Here is a 20,935-nt window from a genome sequence, read left to right on the forward strand (position 1 = left end):
TTTATTCTTTATAATCTTGTCATATATATTGTGATTGATTTTTTTAAACTCATCTTAGTGGCAGCAGTGAGAAGAAGGGTCTGAGAGAAAGTGTGTATCATTCATTCCCTATGTCAGGTTGGATTCCCCAGGAAGCACACTGAGAGGGTGTCTGGTGCAGGATAATTTTTACAGGTGCCCTTGTGGTCCATATTTGTGAAGAGTAAGAAAGGAAGCAGGATCGGTCACAGGGAAATACCAGGTTACAAGGCAGGTCTAGGCTCAACTGACCTAAGTGGAACTTTGGGGCCAAAAATGGCCTGTCATAGTTGACCTGTGCTGAGCTGAAATGGCTGAACCTGCTTAACTCCAAATCAGCCAGTCATTGGGTTTGGGGTTTCCTGGCCGTTCTCTACATCTGAGGTGATCCCCAGAGGTGTTGATGGCACTCTCAGAAGCTGTGGGAGCCAGCCCATTCTGGAAGGAGCATAGAGATGGGGGAGAAAGCATGTGGATCTCTGTCCATAACACAAGCCTCCTCTAGATTCATCACATAATTAATCTTTAGGAGTTTTTTGTTTTGTTTTGTCTTATAGTTGTGTCTTTAATGGAATTTTAATAAATTTACTTGGCATTATTTTAAGGCTAGTTAACATTTTTCTAGGAAAATCCATGAAACACTAAGACTCTTTTTCCATCCATTGTTAGGAGATTTCTCAGTGGATGTTTACACATATTGCTGTCGTCCGTGACTTGGTAGACACACAATATAAGGAATATCAGGAGGTAAGAATTCATAACCACAATAAAGGTTTCTTTTGCATTCTTCGAGTGAGAAAAAATTCTCTCATGATACTTTTTTACCACTTTTATGTTGCTGAACTGCATTCATTGTCAGATGATGTTTTTAATTATTGCTGCCAATGGCTACTCTGGTCACTGGTTTTAAGAAAGAAAAATCTGAACTTTCTAGAGGCAGATGGCATTTAAAAAACAACAAACTGAAAATCAACACAACCGAATTCCATCAACATTAACTACTGACATACTTACTGCATGGGTTGTTCCTAATAAATATTAAGATAAAAGAAAATCCCTCTCTTTTGGACTTAACAAGGAGACTGTGAAAATATGCATCCAAGTCTCTGAAAGTCTCTTAAAATTAAAATTAAATCTAAATAATTTTTTATTATAGGCACTGGGGGTTTATGTTGGTAAGAAATAAATTCAGTGAAATCCTCTTGGTGAATTCATAATTATCCTAAATATTTTGTTTCCGAAGTGGCAGATTTAGATCTGTTGAAGGTTTCTGAATGATTAACTGCTAATATTTTATGGGCATACACTAGCTAGTTGTCTTAGAGGATTCATCTCCCTCCCTCCCCCCCTGAACATATAAATACTACTGTGATATCATGTAATTTCAAGATTATTCATTCAGTAATCTTCACTATATAAAGAGATTTTATTCTTAGATTGATATTATATACTTATGTTCCATGAACCATTAGATAAGGTCGTCTAATTTATAATTATCTGCTAAATTGCTAAACATCTTGACATTTGATAAATAGCCAGAAGTTTTACCAGTTCATAAGTTTTCATTTAAGTAAAATGGTTTAGATCTATCCCAGTAGTCAGTTGAAAATGGTTTTTCTTTCATTTTTATATGAACATCAAGTACTTTATCAGAGGTGCATGTTTATATTCTTTACCTAAAATCTTGGTAAATGTTACCAAGCTGACCAGTAAGCCAATACGCTGGCAGTATTTCTTGTTCTGATTGACTAGATCTTCTCCTGTGCATGTTCAGGTACTTGTTTTGTGACTTGGGGGTGGGAGGGAGAGAGTCATCCTTAAATTACCATGTTTATCTATTGACTTACACTGGGCTAAGCATTGCAGTGTATGTTCATAAGTAATATTACCAGATCCCTGCTTCAGTGTCCTTTGTTCAAGTGTACCGCACCCTTGCCCTTGTACCTATCTGTCATTTATTTGGTGCTAAGCACTTGGGCCCCCACAAAAAAATCACACCTTCTCACAGAATTAGTAGACCCCTGTAACCATAAATAAATATAATTTTACTTTTATAATATTGACTGAAATGATATGCACTCATTTTGTTTGCAAATATTAACTTGGCTTTAAGTTATTTGTAGACTTTTGATTATTCCTCCTGCTTTTGCTTGAAAAACAACCTGGACTCCCTCCCCTTAGCGTCAGCAAAATGCCCTGAAGTACGTGACAGAAGAGTGGTGCCAAATCGAGTACGAACTGTTGCGGGAGCGAGGGTTGTGGGGCCCCCCCATCGGCTCCCATCTAGACAAATGGATGTTGGAGATGACAGAAGGGCCCTGCAGAATGAGGAAAAAAATGGTGCGAAATGATATGTTTTATAACCATTACCCTTACGTGCCAGAGACGGAGCAAGAGGCAAACGTGGCGGTGAGTATGCAGAATTGAATGTTTGCGATGGCTCTTTCAGGGTTCTCTTCCTCTTGGCAGGCATCTTTCTTTTAGGTCAGTTACCAAAAGTATCTAAGTTAGCAAACTCATTAAGCTGTATTCAGTTCATCAGGCAGGGTGGCGGTGGTGGTGGGAGGCAGCGACGACACGGCAGGGAGACATCAAGGGAAGGGCTACAGCTTCAAACCTGTGGAGCTACGTGCCCAGAGTGGAGCCCGGGCTCTGCCCCTTCGCTTGCTGGGTGACCCAGGACAGGCCACTGGGCCACTTTAGGTTCCTGTTTCCTCCTGCCTAACGGGGAGGAAAAGACAGCTCCGTCTCAAAAGCTGTTAGGATTAGATTGGTTAATATTAGTAAAGCACTTACATGATGCTTATTTTGTGCCAGACGCTGCTCTAAGTGAAGGTAAGTAAATAGATATTGGCATAAGCAGTGTTCTTGGAAGAAACACAGAAGAGAGCTAAAGAATAATTGCCTGAGTATGTGTGTTAAGTCTGTGTGTTAAGAAACGTCATCACTGATTCCACAGGTTTAAAACACAGCATTTGCCAATAAGTTTCCTTTATTCAGATAAGTCCCCCTTCCCCAAAGCCTTAATTCAGACTTGCACATGACCAGAGAAATTTTGTCTAAGTTGCTGATGGTCTAGGAATCGTGTTTTTTTAAAAAAGTTTAGGAAGATAGGAAGATAGACTCTCCCAATAAAGCCACAAGAGTATAAAAATCTGCCAAATTTAATTCTGAACATCCTCATAATATTTCTAAGTAGTAATTCAACTCTTTGGTGTCCAATAATAATCCTCTGTCTCCAAAATGAAGAGTACTTTTGTCCTTAGAAAACTCGTGTTTGTCATAGAATCACAACTTTGGGAGTTAAAAGGGCGTCTCACTGGTCATCTCATCCAGATCATTTTAATGATTAATCATTAAAATTACTATCATTTTAATGTTTAATCAGTTACAAAGACATTATCAATGAAGTATTTTACACTATTTTTTGTACCTTGTGTTTGAAATGCAGTCTGTATTTCACAGTAACAGCACGTCTCCATCCTGACTGGCCACATTTCACATGGGTAGTGGCTGCTATATTGAACCGGGGCAGTTCTAGAGAATCCCTGATTCTTAGACCACTGTGTTGTGACTTTTAAAAAATCTGTACTCCTTCTTGATAAACGAAATTCTTTCATCTTCCTTTAACATCATGTAGATTTTTTGAGGCATCAGTTAAATTTTTTTAAAAATTATTATTATAACTTTTAAAAAATATAGTCTAGAGAAACATATTCTAAGATTCTGCCCCTTCCCAAGCATCTGACCAACTATGCTTCATGAAGACAGGAAGGTGACTGAGTATCTCTCAAGGGAGTATATCCCATGCTTTGTTTCACTTTAGTGTTCAGCTGCCTCTGAAATCAATCCAGTAGAAACTGCTAAACCCGCTTAGAAACCCGGATCACTGCGCAGAATCATCTGCTGAAGAACATTTTCAGCCCGTCCTTCTTGGATGTTTGGTTAATAGGATTTTAGGATCTGTGAGGTCATAAAGTTTGAATTATTTAGTATTTGAACCCTTGCCCACTGTAGAAGTTTTATAATGGTTCATTTAAAAACTTTCTTTCAAACCCTTCGTGGGTTTTAAATACTTTCACATTCTTGACTTTACATTTGATTTTGTCAACAATGGAGGAAACGGAGATTTATAAAAGAGGTTTGGAACACGGATCTTCTAATAAATAGTTTGGATTCTATGATGTGAGGGCAGTTTGCATTGTTCCTGTGTCTCGTCTCTTTTTGCCCAAACCCTGGCTGTATTTATTTCCACTTCTGTCCTGATACTTCTTAGAGTATCTGTCTTAGAGCTGCTACTATATAGTTATCTAGATTTTTCACGATAGCTTCCTAAAGCTCACTTTGCTCAAAGCTATTCCATTCTGTCAAGAACATCATACATGGTACAGCTGTAACTCAAAGCACCATAATTTCTAGTACTACAGCACTATGGAAAAAAATTAATCCACCCATACCTTGCAGCCTCTACTAGTACCTGCTTTTGTTAGAGTAAACCAGAAGGGCAATCTCTAATTCTTAACTTTTTTTCCCCCCAAATAAATACTTTAAGCCTATAACAATTTGATAAAATATTTCTTATTGAGTCAGCAATCATATAAATCGAATCCATTCCAGAATACTAAAATATAAGATGAATATATATGCTCTCCTAGAAATGTGACCAACTCACTATTTTTATTTAACTGAGGCATATACTTTTGAGTGTTTTTATTTAACTGAGGCATATTTTTTACTTATATAACTATAATATTTTTATATTGTTCCTTTTTTTTATAACAGTGCCATTCACTTTATAAAAGTGAATTTAAACTTCTGTATCAGATAAAAACAAAATAACCTATTTGGGGTTCACACTTACAACCTTTGTATTATTAGCATTCTACATAAGCAAAAGCATTCACCAGCCTGAAAAATCTAAACAGACAGTCTCAGAAATAAGTGTGTACCATATGGAGCTTATTTTTTAGCCAGATGGGTTACATATTGGGAAATACAAGGCAGTCAAGAAATGCTGGAGATACATTAACAAAAAAGGAAAGAGGGGGTGGGAAGGGGAGACAGTTACAGAATGTGGACTTTATGTGGCTTAGTTCATGCACGAGTCAGGGTTGATCTTCTATGATGAAATTTTTGAATGACTAATTATTTTGGGCTTGCCAGTTCAGAATCCTTTTAATTTGAAATGCCATTAAACATCCACTTTTATTTTGCGGATTATGCACTCTGGCAGTGTTGACCACAAAGAAAATTCCCCAAAGTAGAAGCAACTGCTCTCCTACTGACTTCTTTCATGACATCAAACAAGAAGGGCAGATACAAAGCGCAATGAGTGCGATGCTAACACTGTTTTCCTGATTTTACAGATGAAGAATCAAAACCTAGAGAAGGGTCTAGGTGCAGCTCCTAAGTGGCAGAGTATGATATAATGAGTATATAGGATGAGAGTTCCTTAGCAGTTGACTCACTTTTGGAAAAGAAGCGATTCCAACCTTTGATGGTTTTGTGGCCTTATTGGTGGACAGTGAGTTTCTTCCAGACAGAAAGAAACAATATACTTGGTATTGTCTCTGTAATACTAACAGAGTATTAGGAACTTAATAAATGTTGAGTGAATGGACCACCAGCACTCTTTCTCCTAAAATTACAGACTTTTTCAATTGCTTTCCCATTTAGCATTCTGTAAAATTTTCCTAATTCTGAAATTTTTCCACTAAAAAGGACTAAGAGCCAAATTACAAAATTTGGGCCTACAGTTTATAACTTGGCAGAGGGCTCTACAAGAAAAGGGGCATAAATTTATGAATATGAAATTACCCAGGCACCTCTTTCCAGGGTTTTGAAAGGATCCCATGGGAAGTGAAGGCTATTGAAGTTTAAGCTTTATTAACTCTGTAGAAAATCCACCTTTGTCCCAAACAGTATTCCACATTGCCTCCCAGTTCTTCCATTTCCATTCCTATAAATGTGTTGCCTTCCTTGCCTGCATGTTTATAAAACAGAGTCAGTATTTTTTGCAATGCAAGAGGTATGTGCCAACCTAAAAATTGCTTTGGAAGCCTCTTCTTGCTAGGTAAAGCAGACTTTATCTGAGCAAGGGCAATTGACTAATCTTTTGCCTTTGTTAAGAATAATACTGTTCTAAGTGGCATTTAAATTTTTAGTTCTGTTGATTAAAGAACACAGTGATGATTAAATTTTTTTTCTTATTTTAAAATCTTTGATGTGTTAGGAATGAATTAACTGACTTTTTTTTCTCTAGTCATTCAAGTTTTATTTCTTAAACCTTGATACTGTTACACATTGTATACAGGATAGCTTACTTGCTCTAAGTTTTGAACTTTATTTCTTGATTTTTTTATAAAGATTTTATTTATTTGACAGAGAGAGATCACAAGTAGGCAGAGAAGGAGAAGCAGGCTCCGCGCTGAGCAGAGAGCCTGATGTGGGGCTCGCTCCCAGGACCCTGGGATCATGACCAGAGCCGAAGGCAGAGGCTTAACCCACTGAGCCACTCAGGCGCCCCGTTTCTTGATTTTTAAATTGGATGTTTATAGAATATGGAATGTTCTTTTAGAGGCTCGTTTGCCTCAGATTTAAGAGCTTTCACAGTTTATCTACTAAAATTATTTTAATAAAAGTAAGAGTAATAATTTTTGTCATGAGAATAATTAGGTACATATGGAAACATCTATTCTCACATGAAAATGATTCCTCTCTGTACAATGACTTTCCTTGGGTAATTTCTATAACTAAAACAGCTATGCTAAATTGCACTGTAATTCTATATTTTAAGTGGTAATGTCAGTTGTAGTTACTGTTAAGATGTGAGCCGCCTCGAGAAGGATGAAAATATAAAATCCAGTGGCTTTTAAGCAATTGTCTCATTGCTACGAATCCTATGGAAGAAGAATGAAATTCCATGTTTTTCCATTTAAAAAAAGCATACTTAGATACAAAACCAGGTTTTAATTTTATGACCCCCCCTTATTTTCATGAATTTATTTTCATGGAGTAATAATCTCAAACATACATTGGGGTTAAAACCATACTGTGTCTACCTTTTAATTTGGGGCTGCTTAGGACAAAGGAGTAATTGATTTGCTTGAAGTTTCCTTTTCTAATTAAGGGAGTCTCCTGTGGCTGCCTCCACATACATTTTTTATGTAATATAGAGATGTCACAGGACTCATAGAAACTAAGCAGCTCATTCAGGAAATTCCATTGCCAACATTATAGAAAAATTTGAAGAAAAATGACTAAAGAATTATTTTCTAGAAATTCTGACTTTGAAAATTTAAGATTTCTATGTAAACATAATTATAATAATTAGTTACAAAATTTTAAGTAAAAGAGAGCAATGATAATACCAAAGTTACTGATCTAGCTTATCTCTACACTATGTGTTGAATGCTGTGCCTTGTAGCAAAATAAGAGCCTTAGTGATTTAGTGAGTATGTATTAAACCAGCACTGTGCCATATGCTGCATGTCAGACCCACATTCTGGTTGAGGATAAATAGTGGACATTAAAGTTGCATTCGACAATAGTAATGGGTCCATTTTGCTATATTGGTCTATCACACATTCAACAATCTATTTTGGAGCTAGTTTTTCTTTTTTTTAATGAATTTCAGAGAAAGTTGCAGAATCAGGACCCTTCACTCCTTAACACTTCCACATGCATATCATTAATTAGAGTTGAGTTTTTGTTTATAATTCTTTTTTTTATTGAAGTAAATTTTACATACATTGAAATACACAAATCTTAAGTGTACCGTCTGTTCACATATGTGTATTTTATACTGGTATAGTCAAAACTGCTACCATGAAAGAGAACATAGATATATATTTTAAAGGTTATTCTTCATTGCAAGGTATGTTTTTAAAAGTTTGCCTTTAAAGAGAAACGTTTATTAAAATCATGTGAAGTATTTGAAAGGATGCCCAGTAGTCCAGTGTTTGTTTTGCCCAGGCAGGAAGCATTTGTGAAGTCATTTTGTCGATGCATGTTTACTGTGGGGAAAAGTACTAAATGTTATCTCCAGATAAAACTGAGAAGGAAGAAAAATTGGAAGTAGTTCTTGGGTGTGTTATTGTCTCTATGTAGCTATCTGTGTATGTTTACGTGTGTAAGCCATGTACAACAGCTCAACAGAAGTTGCCCTCTTGTTAACTGAGATTTTATTCTCAGAATAAAATATAAAGCAACCACTTAATATTTCAAAGTACTTTTTACAAAAACTTTTGGTCTGGAGGCTGATGACCCAGTCTCTCTTCTGCTTTCAGCCCTTCTGGAGTTATGGCTATGAAAGTAGTCAAGGAAGTAGGGCATTGGGCTTTTACAGAAGGATTTTTTTTTCACTAATAAGCACCTTGTGATTTCTGTGCTACGGGGTTTTGGTAATGGTACAAACCAGCTGCTTCTGTTACAAAACAGATGCAGGGATAAGCACAGTGAAAGGTAGGTGGAAGGTAATATCTGGCATTAGATTCTATTATCCAGTTTTCAGTTTTTTCCTTTTGAAGCTGTATAGATTTGCCTGTCAATCATCCATGACACTGGCCACCTGTGCTGAAGTTTTGTCTGATTTTTAAGTTAGTTCTGTTCAGTAGCCTTGAGAATTCTAGTGTAGTTTCTACTTTAAAACTACTTTTGATAATAAGAAAAAATAATGACCAGATGCTAAGTGATTATTTCAAACAACTTAGGGTATCATGTTACTTTTCTCTGAGTGTGCACGTCTTCCATATTTCATATGGTCCTCAAGAAAATTTTATTTTTGTGGTGTTCTTTATGTTGTTGTGTTTTGGGTTTTTTTGTTTTTGTTTTTGTTTTTTTCTGATGTATCTGTACTTAATACCCTATTTTCAGTCTGAGGTCCCAAGTAAACAGCCCGAGACACCTGATGATATCATTCCTCAAAAGGTAAAACACAAATTACTGTAAGATAATGCAAAATACTTGCAGTTTTCTTTGTTTCATTTTTGTTTTTTTAGTGCATGGTAGACTAGACTAACGTAAAAGATTGATGTTCAATTTGTCCTTCCTGTAAATTCCTTCGAGTTGAAAAGTTGGTGTTATTCCTGCTGAGAGATGTTCTAGTCTTTCTCGGCTTTGTTCTAATTAGCTTCCTGGGGCCTGTGTGCCCCTCACTAACAGGCTGAGTGTTCACCGCTCTCACCGTAAAATGTGTATCGCTTCACATATAAACTAACAAGCTCTGATGCATGTTAGTAATGGGCAACCTGACACCCTCAACTTTTTTTTTTTCATTTGCTCATGTAATTCTTCCAGATACTAAACAGTGTGTATCTTGGGAATGCAAGGAGTAACCTCTTTAAAAATTATTTTTTCAATTAGAAGGAACTAATGAAAATTAAGGGTATATGTAGATCACTTTTTAAAATAGAATTTTAACTTTTTTTAATTAGTTAAAAAATTTATAATTGTTTTCTTTTTCCAGAAAGATTCAGTACATAATTCAGTTAAAAAAAAAAAAAAGTACTTCTTTAGAATGCAGAAATATCTCCAGATACTTAGTGAAAAACACAGTGCCAAGCTGAAGTCAGTAGCCAAGCCCCACATCTGTTAATTCGTTGTCTTGCCCATCACTAACTATGCTTTCATCATTTTGAAAATGAACAATTTTGAGTTGAAGATAATTGCAATACCTTACATAGAAGAATTGGTATGGTGTACAAAGTTTACTACCTTTCTTTCATTTAAAAGATATTACAATATTCTTATTAGTTTGCTCATCAGATTGGTCCTTCCATCATTGTAGCATCATTTTACCTCATTTTAATACTTTCCAATGTTATATATCATTCCTGTTAGCTTGCAGCTCTCTTGATTCCCTGACTCTGGGCCTGAATTTAAAAGAAGGGCAGTGTGACTTCAGTTAGGTAGCTTTTTATCTCAAAATGGGTTCAGTGTTTCAGTCTAAACATTCCATCCAACAAGGAATATTTGTTTTCCACTTGAGTTGGAAATCGTTTATTGACATAAGCATTGTTGTGGATAATAGATATTGATTACTTGAGTTGAAGAGTAGGCCGACAGGGTATTTTTAATCAGCTATTCTTATTCATCGGGAAGGAACAGTGAAATAATGTTTAGAAAGTGAAGGTTGTTTTTGGTTTTTGTTTTTTTAATTTACTTATTTTTTTTTAAAGATTTTATTTATTTATTTGACAGAGAGAGATCACAAGTAGGCAGAGAGGCAGGCAGAGAGAGAGAGAGAGGGAAGCAGGCTCCCTGCGGAGCAGAGAGCCCGATGCGGGACTCGATCCCAGGACCCTGAGATCATGACCTGAGCCAAAGGCAGCAGCTTAACCCACTGAGCCACCAAGGCGCCCTTTAATTTACTTATTTTAGAGAGAGACCATGAGTGTGAGCAGGGAGAGGGCAGAGGAAAAAGAACAGGGGAAAAATCTCAAGCAGACTCCCCAGTGAGCACAGAGCCTGACAGGCAGGACTTCATCTCAAGACCCATGGGATCATAACCTGAGCCCAAGCCAAGAGTTGGGCACTCACCCGACTGAGCTACCCAGAACCCCTAAAAAGGGAAGGTTTTAAAGCATATTTCAAGCCCCATCTTTTTTTTAACTTTTGGGTTTTTTTTTTAATGAAGTTTTTATTTATTTATTTGTCAGAGAGAGCAAGCGAGTGCACAGGCAGGGGAGCAGCAGGCAGAGGGAGAAGCAGGCTCCCTGTGGGGCTCCATCCCAGGACCCTGGGATCACAACCTAAGCCGAAAGAAGATGCTTAACTGACTGGGCCACCCAGGTGTCCCTAGAACTTGTTTATTTCATTATGTTACGGTTTTCAGGGGGAAAAAAGGGTTTAGGTCAGCTGGAGACTGTATTTTTAGGATAAATATTAATTCTGAAAAAGAAATGCTCTTGTATCATATGCCAAAAATATCAGATCTTTTCTAATATTTCTAGATAATAAATTTCTTCTTCAAGATGGACTTATATCTGTTCTTAATATACTCATTTCGTTAGTAAGTTTATGGAGCATATTATTTTACACAGTAAACAACAGGGATGTTTTAGCAAATTGAAGATAACAGCTTGGAGGAGCAGGCCCAGCAGAGAGCTCCATCTGGCCTGAAGCTGGTTGATTCCATTTTGGGTCCGAACTTGCGGAAGGTCTGGGCCATTTTTGGAGTTTCAGTAAGAACTGGGAACATGGGGAAGAACAGTGCAGTTCTGAATCTTTACCTCCAGGTGTCTAAGGTAAATACTGGCACAGATGATTCCAACTAAATGGATTGCCTTTATGCCTGACTACATACTTTATTTAGAGTAGAAGCAAAGTTCCAGGCTCCACACAAATGAGACATCCTTTTGCACCTTGATGTTCTCCAACACTGGCAGTTCCCTTTACTGTCTAGGAAGGTTTTCTAATACATCAGTGAGGCCATGTGATACTAACATGAAAATGTTATTTGACTACAGATGATTTATGTCTATTTCAGGAAGAAAAACTGCTAATATTGTTTTTTTATATGTAAGTTTTAAGAATCAGTGAAATTTAAAAATAGAGGAACTTAACCCAAAAGTCTGTGGCTTTACTATGTATAAATGCAGTTTGTTAAAAAATCCCTTTGAGAAGGTAACACATAAAGAATTCGTGATACCATATCTTCCTCCGGAAAGCTTATGTTTTAATTCTTGAAAGTAATCATCTGAATCCTTTTGTTCTGTTATTTCTTAGAAACCCACTCGATACAGAAGAGCCATAAGTTACGACAGTAAAGAATACTACATGCGACTAGCCTCTGGCAATCCAGCCATTGTCCAGGATGCCATAGTGGAGAGTTCAGAAGGTGAAGCCGCTCAGCAGGAACCAGAGCATGGTGAAGACACTATCGCTAAAGTCAAAGGTCAGCCTTCCTCTTCCTTAGAAGTAAAAATCACTTTGGATCATTTGTTAGATTTGAGTTTTCATGAAAACATGAGCTACTATAAAGCGTTGGGCCAACTATGTGGTTAAAAGTATCCATACATATTTTATAATTTCACTCTCTTTAAGATTGATTTCTAGATTTGAACTAAAGGGACTGGCTCTTTACTGCCTACAGGTGATGGAATGTGCCTCTTGGCTTGATAATGTTTTTACTGCATTTGGCAGGATTCTCAGTGACATTTTTCTTAATAACTAAATATTTTGTAAAAATTAAAACAACTGCTAAATGTGTTATTGGTGCATGTTAGACAACAGTTAAGAAGAGTGTTCCACATCTTTGGTTTACGAGCTTAGTAAAACATACATGAGATGATGAATTCGGACTTCTTGATTCTGTAATTTTTTTTTTAATTTTTTTTTCTTTTAATAATTTTTAAATTTTTTTATAAACATATAATTTATTATTAGCCCAGGGGTACAGGTCTGTGAATCGCCAGGTTTACACACTTCACAGCACTCACCATAGCACATACCCTCCCCAATATCCATAACCCCACCACCCTCTCCCTACCCCCCTACCCCCAGCCACCCTCAGTTTGTTTTGTAACATTAAGGGTCTCTTGTGGTTTGTCTCCCTCCCAATTCCATCTTGTTTCATTTATTCTTTTCCTACCCCCCAAACCCCCCACATTGCATCTCGACTTCCTCATATCAGGGAGATCATATGATAGTTGTCTTTCTCTGATAGACTTATTTCACTAAGCATGATACCCTCTAGTTCCATCCATGTCATCGCAAATGGCAAGATTTCATTTCTTTTGATGGCTGCATAGTATTCCATTGTGTATATATACCACATAAAGATTTTATTTATTTGACAGAGAGGGGAGGAACACAGGCAGGTGGAGTGGGAGAAGGAAAGGCGGGCTTCCCGCTGAGCAGGGAGCCGGATGCAGGGCTTTATCCCAGGACCCCAGGGTCGTGACCCGAGCCAAAGGCAGACACCCAGCAACTGAGCTACCCAGGCGCCCCTTGGATTCTGTACTTTTCCCAATGTGTGCCCTCTGCCCTTTTCCTATAGCTTCTCCATGATGTGGAGCCTAACAGACCCCACCCAGCCTCGAAGACACTGGTCAAATATCCCATTATCCTTCTCTGAAACCTTTTCCCACCGCCCTGTTCAAAGATAGCGTTTGCTCATATCATAGCAATTTCAGTGATTTTTCACTGTTTTATGTTTTCTAAATTACAAGTTTCTCAGAGGCAGAGATCATCTTTCTTCTCACTTTATGTTTTGGCGCATGCCTAGGACAAAATGGGGATTCAGTCAATATTGAATAAGTAAGTCAATTGTCTTTTAACTCTTTTAAGCCTCTGATTCATGGTAAATTCAAAAGTCCTTGGTATATTCTATAAACAAAGCCTAGGAATATAAATATATTTCTTTTCAGTGTTCCAAAATTCATTGTTTATGCACCACACCCAGTGCTCCATGCAATATGTGCCCTTCTTAATATCCACCACCAAGCTCACCCAACCCCCCAGCCTCCTCCCCTCCAAATTAGTTTCAGATCCCATCAATTAAAAAATTGATAGTATATGATGACAACATGTCAACAAAAGACACTATCAAAAATTGTGATCCATTTCTCTTATATTAAAATTTTCCTTTTCTGTCTTATGGTGACTGACTTATTAACCATTTCATAATTGATCTAATATTTTCATAGAATCCTTGAAACTTTTAGTAGTTGAGTGGGTTTATAGTCTTCTAGCTTTCTTGACATTGTACCAGCAAGTTACAGAAGTATGTCGAATGCTGTTACGTGAGTACAAGTGAATGTACAATTCGCAGTCAGATGACTTGTGTTTGGGTCATAAGCACTTCACTTGTCTTGGCCTCATCTTCCTAATGTCTACTGACACAAACCCACAAATTTGGTATCACTACTATGCTATGTAAGGTGTTATGCTAGACATAGAATTGGAAGTTTTGATTTACTAAAAATAATGCAATGATAGGGATTCCTGGCTGGCTCAGTCTATAAACATATGACTCTTAATCTGGGGGTTGTGAGTTCAAGCCTAACACTGGGCATAGAGCTTACTTTAAAAAAAAAAAGGTAATGCACCTATGTGCTTTTTCCCCTTGTGGATATTCCCAGCAGGACTTGATGTCTCTTGATTACTTATTATACTCTTTCATATGTGAAAGGAAGGTTCTTTCAAGGCAAAGCAGAACTTCTGGTAACTCATGTTCAAAGGATAAGATACTATGATTTAGCTTTTTCAAAATTCTTAGAGCAACTATCATTGGTAGGTGTGACAGGATGTTTTTTGGAACGACTAGAGGATATTAATTAAATGTGGTGTTTAGAATGTATTTTGCATGCTGCTGATACTCCGGCATCTCGTTAGTTGATTTTATCACTTCCTGCGATTGCTAATAAAGTTATCAAAACGTAGACAGTAGAGTGTTCTTAATCTGCAAGTTGAATGATCTGTCCTGTATTTCAAAGAGTTCTATTCTTTATGACATGATGATTTGATCACCTTCATGCATATATGAATGACTGTACTGTTGCTTATGACCTAAGTCTTGAAATAGTCCTCATGGGCCCTCCAAGTAGATGGGATCTCTTATAATCATATTTATAACTTATAAAGACTTTAACTTATAAAGTCTATATATATATATAAACTTATATATATATATATTAACTTATAAAGTCTATATATATATATAGACTTATAAAGTCTATATATATATATAAACTTATATATATATATATTAACTTATAAAGTCTATATAACTTATAAAAATAAAGATTATAACTTATAAAGACTTTCTGTCTTTAATTTTGTTTCTGATAGTGATTGATCATTTATTTGTGGTGTCCACTCAATGACACCTATCCATAAGCAGTACTGTTCTTAGCATTAATTATGCTAAGCTCTGTTTATCGTCTGACACTTACTTAGCATTTACTATTAAACACGGTGCTAAGCATGAATAACTCATTATTAAGTCCTCCCTAACCCTCTAAGGTAAATAGTGTTTTTGTTCCAGTTTTATAGATGAGAAAACAAGTTGAGAGAGGCAGATAATTGTCCTGGGTCACACAAGTGTTTAACTCTAGAGCCTCTGTCATTCAGCACTGCACTGTGCTGCCTCCCTGTACCTTCCAGAGTTATCTCAATTTGGAAATGTGTAGGAGAGACTGCAGGAGCCCAAACTGCTTCCCAAATGGCCCTCGTGAGGTCACATGGCTCTCATGCTTATGATCCTGTAGGTCTGGTCAAGCCTCCTCTGAAACGGTCTCGGTCTGCACCCGACGGAGGAGACGAGGAGAGCCAGGAGCAGCTACAAGACCAGATTGCGGAAGGCAGCTCAATAGAGGAGGAGGAGAAAACGGATAATGCCACCCTACTCCGCCTCCTGGAGGAAGGAGAAAAGGTACTGTGCTTCTAAAAAGAAAGGACTGCATGGAAGTAATGCGTTTGCGTTTTATAACACTAACTGATGGGATATTTACCAGGTGACATACAGTGCAAATAGTAAGCAACCGTTTGGATTCAGAACTCTACCTCTCCCATTTTCAGGGTTTTCTGACCTGTCTGAACACATTAGACACCCAGAGCTTCATGAGATGTAGTGGTAGCAGTTGATAGCTGGTTCACTCTATCCCTGTGCCCTTTATTAGACTGTATATCTTGCCATCATTCTCTTTTTCAAACCCATGCACACAGCGCAGTCATTCAACTGCCCTTGTGCTAGTTTTCTGCACTTCCATAGCTCCTCTGGTCTTCGACAAGCAGCTTCAGCCCATCTGTGCTGTCATCCTCAGGCTTGTATTTAAGCCCTGTTCTCCTGCACTCACGGAAGACTACCCTGCCTTCCTGTTTGCCTCCAGACTTCCTACTCCCTGCCCACCTATTTGGGCTCACATCACTGGCTCTTACAAACCGAGGCCCCTGCAGCACTATGTGCCCCGCAGTTCACTACATCCACAATGCTGTTTCTTTTCTCTGCTTTACTCACTGTATTTTCTGCCAAACTGCTGCTCTCTCCGTCGCTTGTGTAATCTCTGTCCCAGGAACTCCTACTGGGTACAGTCTCACTTCTCCAGATCTCTTCTGATAACTCATGTTCAAAGGATAAGATACTATGATTTACGCTTTTTCAAAGCACACATGCATGCATTTCAAAGTTCTACTCCAGATCTCTTGAGTAGATAAAAGGATAAATAAATGAAGGAAGGAATTAATGCGTTATAGCACCTTTTTAAAAGGATGTTCTTTTGGCCTCTTGTATTATGTCTTAGTGTAACCTTTGAAATCTTACCCATGAAGATATAGTCAGAAATTAGGGCTTAATTTAAAAATTCTGTTTGAATGTAGAGCTTAATTAATCTTTAATGGAAATATTTTTTAAAAATCATATAATTATAGAAGTTCATTAGGTCTGAAGGAAACACAAGAGAGGCTTCTGGAACCTTGGGAATGTTCTGTTTCTTAGTCTGAATGCTGACTGCATCATATTTTTAGCATTTGAAAATTCATCAAGCCATACACTTTAAAAAACATATATATATTTGTATATTATACTACAATGGAGTAGTATATACTACTATATACAATATAGTATATATATTGTATATACTATATATACACAATGTATATACAGTGTATATACACAATTTATATACAATGTATATGTACATTGTATATACGACAATGTTTCTTAAAGTATCAGTTTTTCCTGTAACATTCTACCTTTTTATTATTCAAGTAATTCAGATGTGATGAAAATTGACTACATTTGCGATTTTACTATTTTCTAATGCTGCCATTTTTTTAAACTTTTAATCTCATGAGTACAGATTTTGCTCTAATTGCTTTAAGTTTGAATAGTGCAGGAAATGTATTCAGACTGACATTTATTTGACATTTGTTTGGCTCTAGTTTAGTTGCTGATATTTTTTCCTTGACTCATGTTGAACTGAGTTTAAGCAAGAAATCGTTTATAAGCAAGAAAGAACTGAATCCTGCCTGTTGGAAAGAAAACAATACTTACATTGAGAGACTTAGCAGCTCTTTCTTCCTACTAGGAAAATACAACTTCTGCCAAATTTGGCTTTTTACAATGGCATAGCAGTCTGCCAGGCAAGCAGGAGCCCAGGTTGGGAGCAAAGAGGGACAAATGCCGCAGTCCCCACCTGGGAGGTGTTGTGGAAAAAGACAAAATTGAGCTGTGTGGAAGGGACGATAGCCAACAGCTTCTAACACGCTTACATACGTGATCTCAGTAACTCTCACAACAAACCATTGTATATCTGAAATTCACAGACAGACACAGGGGCCCAGAAAAATTAAGAAATTTGGCTAAATACATAACTAAGTGACAGGATTGGGAATTCACTCAGGTTTATTAGACTCAGCAGACCTGTTTTCATTCTTGTCTCACAAAGGGCACAATCCTAAACTCCTTACGTACACACTTCTTTTTTTTTTTCCTGCCCTGTTTATTGTAACCGTTTCCTCCCTTATCTAACATGTTCATTGCCTCTGGAACCTAGTACACATGTCCCTGGCACACAGCGAGTAATGTGAAAAGTGGGAGAAGTGGGTTGGGTAGGTAAAAACACAGGTAGGTGTATGGATGTGAGTAAAATGGTTGTCTGCTTTTGCTGGACTCAGCCGCAAATCAGATGACAGTTTTAGCTGATTCTTTTTTAACATGCTTAAACTCAGGTTTCGTGTGCTTAGTTCAGGGGATGTTTTGCCCATTAAAACCATATTTAAAAACATTTTGTTTCTGTTATATCAAAAAAGAAAGTTTTTTGATTAACTCTATTAATGAACGTTTATGGTTTTCTTCATAGATTCAGCACATGTACCGCTGTGCTCGAGTCCAGGGGCTGGATACCAGTGAGGGGCTACTTCTTTTTGGTAAAGAGCATTTTTATGTGATTGATGGATTTACAATGACAGCTACCAGAGAAATAAGAGATATTGAAACCTTACCTCCAAAGTAAGTAAATGAATGAAGAGATGCAACGTATAGCTGTCTTGAAAACAGCAGTCTATTTACCAAGTTTTGTTGTAATCCAAAAATTGTGTTTTAAGTAATGTTATATCTTTCACTTTGTGTGTCATTAAATATTCACAAGGGTAATAGTTATTTTAAGGTAAGGAAATATTTGCTTTATTTATCAAAATGAAAAATAAAATTTTTGTTCTGCATTAACAGTGCTAGACACCAAATTCCTTATAATCTGTGTATTTTATAAACTTAGAACTTGCAAATTGTTTTTAAATTTTAGTACAAACACAGTTGTAGAGAAAATGCAGGTAACTACACTATTGTCTAACTAATTGGAAGTGTCCCTGTCCTCTGAGCGCCCTCAAAACAGCATGAATTGGGCGCCAGGTGGCTCAGTGGGTTAAGCCGCTGCCTTTGGCTCAGGTCATGATCTCAGGGTCCTGGGATCGAGTCCCGCATCGGGCTCTCTGCTCAGCGGGGAGCCTGCTTCCCTCTCTCTCTGCCTATCTCTCTGTCTACTTGTGATCTTTGTCTGTCAAATAAATAAATAAAATCTTTAAAAAAAAAAAAAGCATGAATAAAGCACAGGCAGGAATTAATTGAGTTTTATCTTCCTTGTCCTCTGCCAGTCCTGTGGGATGAGAGTGGGGAACAGAAACCCAGAAGACAAAGCCGGCAGGAAGACAGAAAATTTAAGGCTTAGAAAGCCAATATGCTCTTCTCTCTTTAAGGCAACACAGTCACAAAATATAATTTTTAATATATTTATGTGGAGCAAGGAGCCTATGGATATCATAATGTGGCCCTGACTGTTGCTGAGAGGAAGTATTCGAAACCTGTCCTAGGAAGGAACCACAGAGACAGTGTCTATGTTCGACAGTGTGAGGTGTTCAAAATGCAAAAATTATATTTTGTGACTGTGTTGCTTTAAAGATGAATATATTCATATTATACATTAAACAGTTCCTTCTACCAAAAAGTTCAATTTTTTTCTTCTGATTTAAAAAAAAAATTAAAACATTTCCTTGGGCCCCTAAAAGTAGGTGGGCCTGGGGCACCTGGGTGGCTCAGTGGGTTAAAGTCTCTGCCTTCAGCTTGGTTCATGATCCCAGGGTCCTGGGATTGAGCCCCACATCCGGCTCTCTGCTCAGCAGGGGGCCTGCTTCCCAACCCCCCAACCCCCGCCTGCCTCTCTGCCTACTTGTGATCTCTGTCTGTCAAATAAATAAATAAAATCGTTTTTAAAAAAATAAATAAGTAGGTGAGCCTACGCATGCACTGTGCCAGCTGTGCGAAGTAGATAAGTTGGCACTGATAGTGGGATTTTTTTTAATCATATTCATCAAAAGGTCTTCTTTGTTTGTTCAATAGCTATATATTATTCTCTTAAACATATTTTTGTGGACTCAGTATTGTGATGTATTGTTCTCTATTCATATGTGGAAAATAACACACCCTTTGTTGAACAGTGAATTTATCTCTTGCTGTGTTTTTGTTTATCTTTTTTCTCTTGGCTGCTTGTAGTATGCATGAGCCAATTATCCCTAGAGGAGCCAGGCAAGGCCCCAGTCAGCTCAAGAGAACATGCAGCATTTTTGCATATGAAGATATTAAGGAAGTACATAAAAGGAGGTATCTCTTGCAGGTGGGTTGATTTAGTAGTACTAAACATTTTGTCTTCTTTGTTTTTTCAGAGGAGATAATATTTAAAGCTCATACTTGCCATGAAAACCCTTAATAGGACCCACCCTGTCCCTTACAGAATTTCCTTAGATGATTTTATGACAGGCAGACTCGTGTCACATGAGGGCACAACTCAATATATCTCTCTTTTTAAACACAGCCTAAAACTTGAATGATATCTTTATTATCCATCTTTTCCTATAGCATGCAAATCAACATGTGTCTTTTAATATAAAAATTGCATCTTCACTATAATTTTCCAATTAGAGTTTTAGAATTATATTACCAGTATTCTATTAAAGATTTTTGAAATAAAAATTGAACAGAGCACATTGACTCTGTTTACTTTGTAATTTAATCTGCTGGGAATTCACGACTCTGAAAATGTTCTTGAAAAAGTTAACTTCTTCAACACTGTAGATATTCATAGTGGAAAAGTTAATATATGACCTTGTGTGTGTTTTTCTTAATGTTTTTCTCTTTGAACATTTCAGCCTATTGCTGTGGAGGTTTTCTCTGGAGATGGACGGAATTACCTCCTTGCATTTCAGAAAGGAATTAGAAATAAAGTCTACCAAAGGTATTGTTTATTAAGAGTACTTGATAATGCTATCATGGGAGGGGATGGAAGGAGAAAATTAGTACCAGATAAGCCAGTTTTTGAACGTCTAGGATCTTGAGATCAGTGAATTCTTGGAGGAAAATGTTTTTCATTTTTGGCAACCTGTTGAAACATGATTCTTCTAATTATCTTTTAAAGCAATGCTATTCTGTTGTGAAATATTGTTTATCTTTCTGGTCACTGTAGTAGATACCATCAAAAGCTGCATATCATTGAATCCTGTGTCTTTAAATGTAAAAGAATGAGGAAACTGTAGCTTAAAAAAATAGTACTTCAGGTTCAAAATAGGCTTCTTTCCTATTTACTAAAAAAGAAAACAGTGCCATTCCTTGCATTGCATGCATTGCATTGAATGCAGAGACTGAGTTGCCCTAGAAATTATATTCATATGAGACCTTCCTTGGCCTTGGAAGAGAGGTTGATAACCTTCATCCTCAAAAAAGTATCATAGCCAAATAAAGCAGTTAATCTAACCTAATCAGATTTTACTTTTGGTAAGCTGTATTCAGAATTTGCCTTGTGAAAGAAAAGTAGTACAAATACATGGTGCTCAAAAATATTTCTGTTGGAGGCGCTTGGGTGGCTCAGTGGGTTAAAGCCTCTGCCTTCAGCTTAGGTCATGATCTCAAGGTCCTGGGATCGAGCCC

The 20,935-nt window shown here is 37.2% G+C and overlaps 1 protein-coding gene across 4 annotated transcripts in view; it reads left to right on the forward strand.

The window, feature by feature from the left end:
- Positions 1 to 20,935, forward strand: part of WDFY3 (WD repeat and FYVE domain containing 3) — a 238,448-nt gene that overhangs the window by 179,324 nt on the left and 38,189 nt on the right. For 3 of the 4 annotated variants that reach the window (XM_045989611.1, XM_045989612.1, XM_045989614.1), the window contains 8 exons: positions 688 to 765; positions 2,200 to 2,427; positions 8,893 to 8,946; positions 11,746 to 11,914; positions 15,231 to 15,394; positions 17,823 to 17,971; positions 19,508 to 19,628; positions 20,161 to 20,246. In XM_045989611.1, the coding sequence (XP_045845567.1) occupies positions 688 to 765; positions 2,200 to 2,427; positions 8,893 to 8,946; positions 11,746 to 11,914; positions 15,231 to 15,394; positions 17,823 to 17,971; positions 19,508 to 19,628; positions 20,161 to 20,246 (1,049 nt within the window). The remainder of the gene's footprint in view (positions 1 to 687; positions 766 to 2,199; positions 2,428 to 8,892; positions 8,947 to 11,745; positions 11,915 to 15,230; positions 15,395 to 17,822; positions 17,972 to 19,507; positions 19,629 to 20,160; positions 20,247 to 20,935) is intronic. The other variant, XM_045989613.1, reaches the window with a different exon arrangement.

Source organism: Meles meles, chromosome 2 (assembly GCF_922984935.1).
Source record: "Meles meles chromosome 2, mMelMel3.1 paternal haplotype, whole genome shotgun sequence".
Taxonomy (NCBI): domain Eukaryota; kingdom Metazoa; phylum Chordata; class Mammalia; order Carnivora; family Mustelidae; genus Meles; species Meles meles.